Source organism: Phalacrocorax carbo, chromosome Z (assembly GCF_963921805.1).
Source record: "Phalacrocorax carbo chromosome Z, bPhaCar2.1, whole genome shotgun sequence".
Classification (NCBI taxonomy): domain Eukaryota; kingdom Metazoa; phylum Chordata; class Aves; order Suliformes; family Phalacrocoracidae; genus Phalacrocorax; species Phalacrocorax carbo.
In genome coordinates, this window is record NC_087548.1 from 41,422,917 (window position 1) to 41,434,958 (window position 12,042).

The following is a 12,042-nucleotide window of genomic DNA, read 5'->3' on the forward strand; positions in this document are numbered from 1 at the left end:
TTCTCTTTGGGTTTCCTACACCTCTGTCTTAAGCTTCCCCAGCTGCTTTCTGATCCCTTATCCCAACCAGTTCTTTCTGTACAAGAATACTTTAACATTTCCTGTAGTCACAAGAGTTATCCTTGCAAAATCCTTTAGCTTATCTACTTTTCTTGACTTGGGGATAAAAAGGAAATAACAAAGTCTTGTCACCCTATTTTTCTACCAATAATTAAATTTTTCTACTACTAAATCAGAAATAGGTTTTTACCTTTCGCAACTTTCTTTTTGCAAGACCCACAGTATCTGTAGCCCTGTATAGTTACCTTCTCCTTGCTTCTGCTCATCAGACAACAATTGTCCCTTTAAGCAGAAGCAAAAGAAACTAATCTAAAAGCAATGAGAAAAGCCTAGTATTTTGGTAAATTTCTTGACAAGACTCTTTCAGACTAACAAACTCAGTGCTAGATATTCCTGGCTTTGCCACACACTTCATTAACACAGGACACACCATCTGCAAATACCAAAAGGACCCCTTGGGTATCTGCTGACAAAACTCACTAATGCCGTGGATCCCCTCTGGACCTCTTTTTCACTACTTACCTTCCAGACTACATCTTCCCACCCAGCTCTGAGGGCCATGCCTTCTCCCCCGTCTGTCCATCACCATCCCTGTGTTCACAGAATCACAGAATGGTTGAGGTTGGAAGGGACCTCTGGAGGTCGTCCGGAGTTAAGAAACCTTCCTCTTTTTCTGACTATTGCCTCTTATCCCATTAGCCATCAGCTGCCCATCCCATCCAACTTTTTCCCTGAGACCGGCTTTAGCTCACGGTAGCACACATGGTTTGCACACATAACTGTTTATTGTACTGCTGACCATGCAGTCTCAGCTTCAAACAGAAACTCCCAGGTAAATTAACACTGACCTCCTTTAGAATAGTGCATGCGCTCATTTAGATGAACATACAACCTAAGATAGAGAACAAAATCTACAGAGGGATTCAGAGGGACAGACATAAAATTGAATTTTCTTCAGAATTTCTAGTACAATACTTTGTTTTACCAAACCTGTTCAACAGAGTAGAGAGAAGAGATCTGACCTGAAGTCAGTTCCTTAGAGCCCATAAATAGTTGCATTTGTTATTACAGCTTTTTACATCCTCATGCTTTTTGTCTTTAATGTGAATTGTCTATAGTCAATTTATTTTGTTGCTGCTTTGAAATTTGTTATACACTTTAGCTTAAGGGCAAATTAGCCTACTTTCACTTCAGTTTTCAAGTAGCAATCTACAAATATCTCGAAAACATCAGATATATTCTTTAGTGTCACACTAATTTAGTTAGTGAGTAAATATGTGTTCAGAATATACTATTTTTTTTCTCCTAAGAAATAGGACTTTTCACTGTACAGCAAGAATAAAAAAAAATTAATTCAGGATTTCTCCTCTGTATCTTGCATCCAAATATGATGCATTCTACACTACTGCAAATTTTCAATAAAAGTGGTAAGAATCAAGTGACAGAAAGAAAGCTCTTTAGTTTAAAAGGCACAGACGTTTGTTCCGGGCTTCCCTTTCCTGTGACAAGCTGCTGATCTGTGCACCCCCAGCTTTTTAACCTGCTGTTACCACACACACTCCTCAGGAAAGCTTAAACCCACAGTGAGTGCTACCATTGCAATCTGATGAAGCAGAATGGACCAGGTTTGCACACAAAAATCCATCTGGCCTTAATTTACTGTATTCGTGTTGCTCTATGGATAAGTAAATAAACACTGGTTTAAATGTCAACGCCATCGTAATTCCTATTTTACACAAGCAAACAGGACCTTTGTAGACTCTACTTGACAGCTACTGAGCACAACCACTGTTCAGAGTTGTGCAGCCCTTGCAAATAGATTACATCGTCAGCCCCACTAGCCCAGAGGAGCCTCCTTCCTGCGTTGGCAGTGTGGCCTGCAGGCAGCAGCAGGCATTTCTTCATGCCTCTAAATTAACCTCTCAGTCAACCACAGAAATGTGGAAATGGCTTGCAGGAAAAAACAACTGACAGCATGCAAAGGGAAATCCAGTAACAGAGCAGCCTATTCTGTCCCCCGGAATGCTCTGTATCCTCCTAAGAAAGAGGATCAGATGCGCAGGCTTGCTGATCTGCACCAATATAATGGACCTTAGAACCACTACATACAGTGTAAAAATATGTAAATTAAATTCATGAAAAGAATAATATGCATCACATTTCGATACATGGCGGGGGGGTGGAGTAGGTGGGGTGGATTGTAAAAAAAATGGCACCATGGTGTTTGCTAAGAAATAGACTAACACTAAAAACACTTCTTCATTGTGGCAAATTCGTTCCAAAGAATAATTTTGTCGGCAGATCATAAATCCACAAAATGTGTCACAGGCTTTAGCACTAAGGAAAGAGCAGGCCTAGAGGAGTTTTCTAGCAGCTTCTCTTTCTGAAGTGGCTTTTTCATTTTTAACATGACAGCAGATGCTGATTTAAGTGATTTTGGCTGAGTTGCTACTAATTGGTCTTTTCATCTGCCATTAATTTATTTGTCTTCTTGTTCATTAAGAGATTTAATTGCAGCAACATAGAAGTTTGCCAATTTTCCTTTAGAAAAATACCCAGTAAACTTTCCATTAAAAAGAATCCTCAGATTTTTCCATTGCAAGGAGTTAGTCCCATATTACAGTAAATATTTCTACGAAAAAGTATGTCTTTCTTCTAAGAATTAGGAGTTTTCAACTGTATGCACTCACTCATTTCTATCTTAATAAAAAGCAAAGTATGCAAGGAAGACAGCACAAGAAAACTTAATGAACTGGAAAAAGTTGTCAGCAAAAACAGTCACCCAGCCATTCACACAGAGACCATGTCTTTTATACAGCCAGTTGTGTGCAGACACCAAAAGCCTCCAGCTGCAACGCACATTTTCAAGGATCTTCCTCTCAGGACTAATTCAATCTCTGGCTCGTCATGACAAATCTGAAAATGGAGACTTTTGTGTTGTTTTAAATGTTATTTTCTTAGAGCTTTTGATTTATCAATCATTTAAAAAAATGACCATTTTTTGTTACTTTCTGATTGAAAGTAATTTTTTCTTCATTCTGCTGACCAAGGGCTCTGCTCTGAGAGATGAAATCTGGCTAATTTTGTTGTGACAGCTACAGATGTGAACTTGCCAGAATGAACTCGAGTGACAGAGCCAGAGCATATGCTTCCATCCTGACTCTGATGCAGAAGCAGCAAGATCTGACAGAGAAGCTGTGTGAAAAAATTAATTCAGCCACAGCAGCCTTTGTACAGTGACCTTGTTTCAGCCTCTATAGCAAAGCTTTGCCACTTTTTATCTCTCTAAGCCACAGCACTGAGAATAACTGGACTCTGCTCCATCTTCTGCACCATTAGCAGAATTGTTTACCAAGCTTCCCTTGATTGCAGTTGCCAATAAATAATGCTTTTGCAGCCACAAAGGCGGCAATGGAATTACTCAGTTGTTATGAAGGAAGGAGTACGGTGAGCAGAAAGGATATTTGGTCTGCAGAACATCAAAGTCTGCTCTGAAAAGCCAAAAAATCTTAAGCACTTGTACATATACTTCTAGTATTTGCCCTTAGATGTAATGCCTCATTTCAAAGCACAAAACTAAGCCTGGAGTCTTCACTTACTAGGTCTACATCACTGATTATTTTTTCCCATCACCACTGTCCTTCCTTTTCATTATCAGATCACTTCTTATCTATAGGTATTGTTCATACCAGTAAGTTTTATAACATTGTATAGCAAGATAAGTAGGCACAATGAATTCCTGCTGGCTGAAGGCCTTCTGCCCAATTATTCATACTGCACTAAAATCAAGCCTAGTTACTTCCATGCTGTGTGCTTGTATATTTTTGTGTGTTATGTTAAATGCTATGAAAGGCCATGTCAAGGGAAAATGCCTCAATGAACTCCAGAAGATACAGATAGGTCATTTTCTGGAAAAAGTCTAAGAAAGTATCAGCTCTGAGAAGTACCTGATTTTGGTAGACTTACTGATGTACCTCTGGCCTAACTTCCATATTTAGGAAAATATGGGCCCTATTAGTGGTCAGAAGACTTTTTTCTCACCATGAAAGCAGTATCCACCAATATTTACTTTCATTAAAAACAATAGAATTTAATGTACAAGTGCACTTGCTAGTATTTTAAAAGAAAATGCCTTCCTTCTAAAGAAGGAATTACACACCTACCTCAAAGATCAGGAGGCCTAAGAAATAAAAAATTACTGCTATCACAAATGCAACTCAAATTAGAGACCAAATAAGTCAGTTCAGCCCAAACTTTCTTAAAAATACAATAGATACACACACTCTTTCTCCCACCCTTCACTTGTCTGCCAGAAACCTTAAATGTATATGCTTTTTAAGACATACTTTTTTCTCCTTTCTGCTCTTCTACTTGTGATATTGCTGCAGTTTGTTTATTTCCTAGAACATCCAAAAGGCTGTTATAATTAGTTGAAAGAATTGGAAAGGTTAGCTCTGTTTCTGGTAAGCTAAAGCATCTCCTCTAGTGCAAAAGACCAAATACAAAATGAAATACATAGAATCCAAACATAAGATTTTATGGACAGAAAGGAAAAAACACCAAAGAAGCCCAAAACACCAAACAAAGGAAAGAACCCCCCACCTTGAACTAAATAACAAGAAGATGACACAAAGCTTTGGAATAGATTCATGGATAAGTTAGGAGACTAACTTGTTATGCCAGAAATCTAACAAGATTTCTGGCAGCTCTGTGACTTTAAAAGGTGAAGAAATACCTGAAGATTTCTAACCAACAGCCAGTTATTTTGAAGAACAAATTAATACAGGAATTTCACTAGAAAACAGGAAAGTAGGTAGCTGGAGCTTGCATGCTAAGAAAAAAAGCAAGTGTGCCAATATTGCTTTTGCATCTAGGTCTGCCTAGAAACTATTTAGGAAGGAAGTCTGCCAGCACCCCATAATTCTGAATTTATCAAACAAGGAAAGGAAAAAGCAAAAAACAACTCTAAACCTAGCCAGTCACATTTATCTAAATTCAATGGAGCAATGCAAACAATGACACAAACATCTTTAGTATTGGCAGGGACAAGTAAATGAAGTAGATGCCAGTATTTACCCCCATCAGCAAGATGGCATGGTAGAGAAACTCTTGAAGTTTTTAAAGTTAAAGGAAGCCATGGCCCACATACTTACAGGCCTGTACAGCACTCCAACAGGTCTCTTAATAATAATTAGTAACTAGCATTATTTTTGATAAGCACACAGCACACACTTTTACTGTGACACACCAGAATCAGAACTCCACCATTCAAGGCAGTGGCATTACTGGAAACAGTCCCATCAGGGGTCTGGCAATTTTCAATTACAATAGAGCATTCTGATGAATGTGATCATAAAAAACCAAACCAAAACCAAGAGAAAAGAAGCAAACAAAAACTCCCCACACAACCATAAGTCCCACATATTCTAATGTCAACAAACAAGCACACAGTCCCAACTGAGCACATGCACATCCCATGTGTGGCAGGGAAGATTATCATTTAAGAAGTGGTAAATTTCATTCCTGACTTCCACGTGAAAAGCAGTTAACTCAGTATTAACGTATTTTATATTTGCTCATGTAAAGCAGCACACAACTTTAATCCCCCAAAGTGGATACTTAATCTCCTTACTCTAGAATGAGGCCATGTTCTCATTCAAAAAATAACTTACAAAACAAAAAATAACAAGAAAAAGCCTGTGGTCTTCCAGGGAGGAAGAAGATTTTAGTGACTATGATATGAAAGCTCTCAATTCTTGTTGAAGCAAGAAGAGGGCTCAGCAGAACCACTACCATGGACTTCTGGAGGGCAGACTTTGGGCTGTTCAGGGCACGGGTTGGGAGGCAGTCCTGAAGGGCAAAGGAGTCCAGGAAGGCTGGGCATTCTTCAAGAAGGAAGTCTTGCAGGAGCAGGAGCAGGCTGTCCCCAGGTGCCGCAAGATGAACCGGTGGGAAGACACCCGGCCTGGCTGAACCGGGAGCTTCTGCTGACACTCGGGAAAAAAAGGAGAGTCTACTGCTTTTGGAAGAAGGACTAGGCAATTCAAGAAGACTACAGAGACCTTGTTAGGTCTTGCAGAGACAAAATGAGAAAAGCAAAAGCCCAGCTAGAACTCAATCTGGCCACTGTTGTAAGGGATAACAAAAAATATTTTTACAAATACATTAACAACAAAAAGAACCAAATTGAATCTCCATCCTCTATTGGGCACAGAGGGGAACACTGCAACTGAGGATGAGGAAAGGCTGAGGTACTAAATGCCTTCTTTACCTCAGTCCTTAACCATCAAACCAGTTATCCCCAGGGTATTCAGCCCCTGGAGCTGGAGGGCAGGGACGGATCGCAGAATAAACCCCCCATAACCCAGGAGGAAGCAGTTTACAACCTGCTGCTCCTCCTGGACACTCACAAGTCTGTGGGGCCAGACGGCATCCACCCAAGAGTACTGAGGGAACTGGCAGAGGAGCTTGCCAAGCCACACTCCATCATTTACCAGCAGTCCTGATTGGCAGGGGAGGTCCCAGATCCCTGGAGGCTTGCCAATGTGATGCCCATCTACAAGAAGGGCCAGAAAGAGGATCCGGGGAGCTACAGGCCTGTCAGCCTGACCTTGGTACCAGGGGGTAAGTTTGATGTTGTGTGCTCAAGTGTCTAAGCGTATGATGCTACATGCTCATGCATGGGTAGCTAAACCCCATTTTGTGACTGAGTGAATGCCAGCTCCTCCCACGGGTACTTTGAAAGGAGCCTCTCTGTTGATTCTTAGCTTTTACTTCAACTGGGTTACTTGAGGAAGCTTTCTCCTTTCTCTATTTTTAACCATCTAGGAGTGCTAAACTCTCTGAATCCAAGATTTTTAGCTTTTTAACTTCGACCTCTTTGTGGAATTCAACTGAAATCAAACAGAAGGTCCAAAGACAGATACAATTAGTGTGGTCACATACATCTCATTTCCTTGGAAAATCAAATTAGAACCTCTGTTTAGGGGTGCCTAGACCCCTACTTTTTATGTTGGCCGATAATTAAACATGTTTGCTATGAAGAAGGATGCAATCTGTTTTGGAATGTTTTGAATTGGTGCCTCTATAAAATAAACTGCTAAAAATACATCTACACTGTCTATAAATTCTAACCCTTTCTCACCTGCATTAGCACTAGCACAATGAAAATCAGTTCTCAAAGTATGGCATCTTTAAAGTTAAATTTGATTGTAAAGAAAAAGTATTTTTAAAAGCATGAAGTAATATTAATACCACCAGAATACTGTTAAAATAAACCTCCTGTTATGAGCAATTGTTTCTCTGCTAAGGTTGAAAAAAAGGAAGAGAAGAAAAAACTGTGTTATGTCATTTTCCACATCTCCAAATGCAAGCAGGCAATGAAATCAACCAATAATTACTCTTCCTTGTTTTTTCCATTTGTCCCAGCTACAAGACTTCCTTCAGTAATTCCCAAATCTCATCTTACTGCACTTGTCTTTTTGCATTCCCCTTTTCTGGCATACATTAAAATTACCTGTCCCATACAATTCATTTGGCATTGTAGTACTTCAGAAAAATATTAGTTTTGCTGACACACACTCACGTCAGGGCAACTTTGTAAGACAGAAGGATACAGGTTTATTACTTTCTGAGAGCAAGAAATGTTTTGGAGATGCAACATGATGACCTTTTTCTGAAATGCATTTTTACAGAGTATTCTATTTTTCTCCTTAGGAAAAAAAGTAATTGTTTATACTGCTACAAAGATCTAGCTTTAACTGCAAAGATATGCACTGTCATCTTACCAGGGTATTCCAAAAAACAAACCAACCCACAACAACAGGACTTAATTCCTATTCTATGAGCTTCACCCTGAACAGCTATATAAGAAGGTGTTCCCAGTGGGTTAACTGCATACTTGTTTTTTAAATGCAAATAAGTTGAAATTTCTCATGTGGCATTAAGTGGAGAAGGAAAAGAGAGTGATTTTCCTGTGATATAGGATACATGTTAGTTTGGAAGGCAAGGGAAAAGTTTCAGTGGACTATTTTAAAATGTCTGTTGCATCTCCAGTTCAGATAGTCTTAGACAAGCTTTTTCTTCTGCATATTTGTAATACAGCAAAAACCAACATAGTCCAGCAAGATGTGACTGACTGGCATGGTCAAGCAACCAGGAAATATTTTAAAAGCTGCCTTTTATGATTGACATATACTCACGAATGTAATGCTATGTTTTCCCTTCCTCCAACATCACCTGATTTCTTCCCCCTCCTGTTTGATATTTTCTTTTCCTATACTTGACTTTATGTTGATTAAAAGAAATATCAGACAGTGAAAAAGAGCTTTCACTACTTCTCAGCTATCAGCTGATCTTCTATTTCTCTTTGCCTCACATGTACATTCTTTCTTTCATTTGCTTATCTTAATATTCACATTAACTCAATCAAAATTTCTCAAAGAAGCTAAGAGACAGGGTACTATTAACTTTCCTCTTGCTTTTTGGCAGTCTCTATTATCATATGGAAAGAAGTAGTGTTTGAAAAGCAGTTGATTCAAGCCCTCACACAAAACCACTATTCTCAGAGACTGTAAATAATGTTGCACTGTAACAGGCTACTTAACCAACACTCAATTTATCAATTTTCACTCTACAACATTGAAAAAAGTGACATATAGATAATAAATATTACTTCCTCCATCCCACCCCCTACCTCTCCAATTAGCAACAAATTTTATAGGGTGGTTATAATAGGAAAGAAGGGAGAAAAAACAAATCAAACAATCTATTCCAAAATTGTGGTGTTTAGCTAGTACTATAATAATCCCTTGAATTATTAGGGTCCTGGACATCTGCAGGATTTATGCTTAAAATATACCCAAAACATGCTAAAATACCTTCCAACTTCAAACACAACACCTATAAAAATTGCCTGCTCGGTTAAATTTAAAGGTCAAGCAACTTCAAACCAACACGAAATAAAAACCCCTTCCCATCTCAATGCAGCACCTATAAACAGTTAGACCATTTACTTAAATACTTGCAGCTGACAACAGCAATAAAACACCTCTTTAAACACCTTCTATAAAACTTGCTTTTATTTGCAAACATTAAGGGGATTAAGAGGCCTTTTTAGAGGTTCTGTCCATCCATGAGTTACAGATTTTCACACACATCACACTTACAGGGAAGAGACACTCTGCACAGAACAATCTGTTCTCCACTACAAAACCATTAAATGAAGATATTCAGCAGCCAGAGAATTCCAGGGCTGTAGGGGAATAGACAGGGATCGGCGACCGGAAGATTACGGGATGTGACGGAAAGATAGACTCCTCCCCATAGGAGTGGCAGGAACAGGAACCGCAAGAACTATATAAGCGTGTGATGCAGCTAAATAGACGGACATTTTGTATCCATCATATTGGTGTCTGTGCATCACTGTCCCCAGGGTGGGTAGAGCCCTGTGTCCCGGAGATATGCGGCCCAAGATAAGTTCTCCCGTAGAAGCGTACAGCTACACAGGGCCCACAGAAGAGAAAACCTGACCTGGTCAAAGCACAAACTGGATACAAGAAAAACAAACAAAACAAACAAACCTAATAAAAGGGCCAGAGGGAAACAAATTTTTCAGGGAAAAGGCGGCATGCCATGGAGAAGATGGAGGTACTGAAATGTGGAGGAGCATGCTGGACAATTTCTGTATGGTCACTGGACACATGTTTGCAATACAATTATGACAGCAGAATCACAACTCATCTGTTTATCACTGTTGCTGTCAACTGTTTTTCATTACAGGATTAAGATCCTTTAATGAAAGGCAATTACAAGATTTATGCTACTTTGCACTATATTCGTTATGTCAATGATCGATTAAAATGCAGCTGTCTCCTGCAAAGTGACTGGGGCAACGTGGCGTTATTTTCATGTTGTATCTCAAGAATTTCTCCATGTGTAAGCAAAAATGACTTTGTTTTCTAAATGCCACTGAAGCTGCGCTTGCAAAACTGTGTTCTTATTGCTCAGCACTTTGTTACCTTTATTAAAGAAGCACATGACCAAATCCTGCCTCTCTCCAACAACTGTAAAATAGCATTACAATCTTCCAAACCTGAAGACACTGACAGCACAGCTATCATGAAGAACAGAATTCAGCCAGAATAATGTGTTATGGGAACGTATCCAGCTCAGCTCTCAGAGCCCAGAACGAGAAAAACTTTGCTGTTTAGTACATCTTCATATTTTGTTCTTAATGGGAAAAAATTTTTTAAAAACTTCCAAAACTCAGTAAGAGGCAGTGCAAATGCATTTCTTCAAATAGATTCTGATTATCATCGTTTTTCCTCAAAATATACATATCTGCATTAGGATGAAGTATATTCACAATCAGATTTGTTGTTTCCGTAACTGCTGTCTTCTTAAGCATCTAAAGCTGTTTTGCAAACAACAGCTTATTAACCCTCAGAATACTCTTCTTACAAAGGAAAGAATTACTCCACTACCTAAGGTCTCTGAAGTCCAGAATTTGTTTTTGCTGATACCATCTATTATTTTGTGACAAAAAATAATTATAATTTCCCAGTCCTTTACTTTAAGCAACATTTTTTATATTCTCTATAACCCTAAGAAGAATAACACAAACCAACTTAAATGATAAAAAATCTGATCATAATTTTGTTTTTGGTATTGTTCATATGCAGCCATATTTTTGAATGAAAAGTAGGCTATCAACTATATTTTCTTCATATAGTATTTCAGTTAAAAACCCCATGAATTCTACAAATCGTTTCTGCCCTAATACTTCCTACACAGTCTTCCCCATCTTAACACTATAATTTAGCCAACTGGAAATTGCTCTTAATTTAAACAAATATCACCCAATAATTTGCTTACAAATTCTTTGTGATACTTGAACAACTGATGCAATAGACAGATGCAAAGGATGCAACTGATTTAACTGAAGATGATTTTTTTTATATTCCTACAACCCTAAGCACTGAAACTCAAAAATGGTTGGAGAAGACGTTCTACATTTTAATGTTATTTAAGTACATCAAGGTTAACCAAATCCATCAAAGGGCTATATATGGTACATTTCAAAGTACACCAGCATCAAGCAGATCCGATGTTTTCCTACAACAGACCCCCAAATTCCTTGTTCTGGAGCTCTACTGACAAACCAGGCTCTGTCTGCATATTCTACAACTTAGATTCCAAAAAAACTTGGGTGTTTTTTTGGTACTTATTACCACCTTGCAACTTTGAAAATTCTCCCTTCCTAGCCAGCTCCATCCCCATGCACCCTGACCCTCTTTCCACAAGGAACTCCCTGTTGCTCTGTAGCATCAGACAATGGGGCACCAAACTCCCCATGAGACATGGATTTTTAAGGTTCTGCCTGTAGAAGGGTATGGCTCAGATAATTTGTGTACAAACTAAAATTTCACGGGCTGAAACTAGAATCTGCTTTGTACTGGGTTACCTCGTTCTCTTTGGATGTGTACTGTATCTTGAGAGTATCCATGGCTCTGATCATCGCTTGCATGGCAGTAAATATGTTTTGGTAAACCAGTTTTGTGAAGCCTTTCCTGTCTTCTTCTGTATAACCTGATCCATGAATAATCCTCATTTGTTTAATGAACATACTCTTGCCAATTCCTCCTGTGCCTGGCAGACAGGGAAAGATGAGAGAGAAAAAAGTATTGTATTGGCAAATCCTGGCAGTTGAGAATATTTGTAAATACACATTCAAGGATGTGCACCATATCTAAGCATGCATAAGAGTCACCATTAACTGTAGTATCCTTTCTGAACTTCCCATTCTCCATAATCTATACTGTTTTAGTCAAAATATTTGCATTTCTGGGTTTAGGAGAGTTTTTTGGTAAAAGATATATATATAAGTTTCTTATCATAATACATAATCTAAGCATCCTGTGGGTATAAGTCAGCATACAAAACAAGCAAGGTACATGAGTACTAAAGAAATTAATTTTGTTT

General features: G+C 38.6%; 1 protein-coding gene across 1 annotated transcript in view; it reads right to left on the reverse strand.

The window, feature by feature from the left end:
- LOC135310569 (guanine nucleotide-binding protein subunit alpha-14-like) overlaps positions 1-12,042 on the reverse strand; it is a 71,626-nt gene that overhangs the window by 35,078 nt on the left and 24,506 nt on the right. Inside the window, 1 exon segment of the mRNA XM_064438678.1 lies at positions 11,525-11,709. Within this exon segment, the coding sequence (XP_064294748.1) occupies positions 11,525-11,709 (185 nt within the window).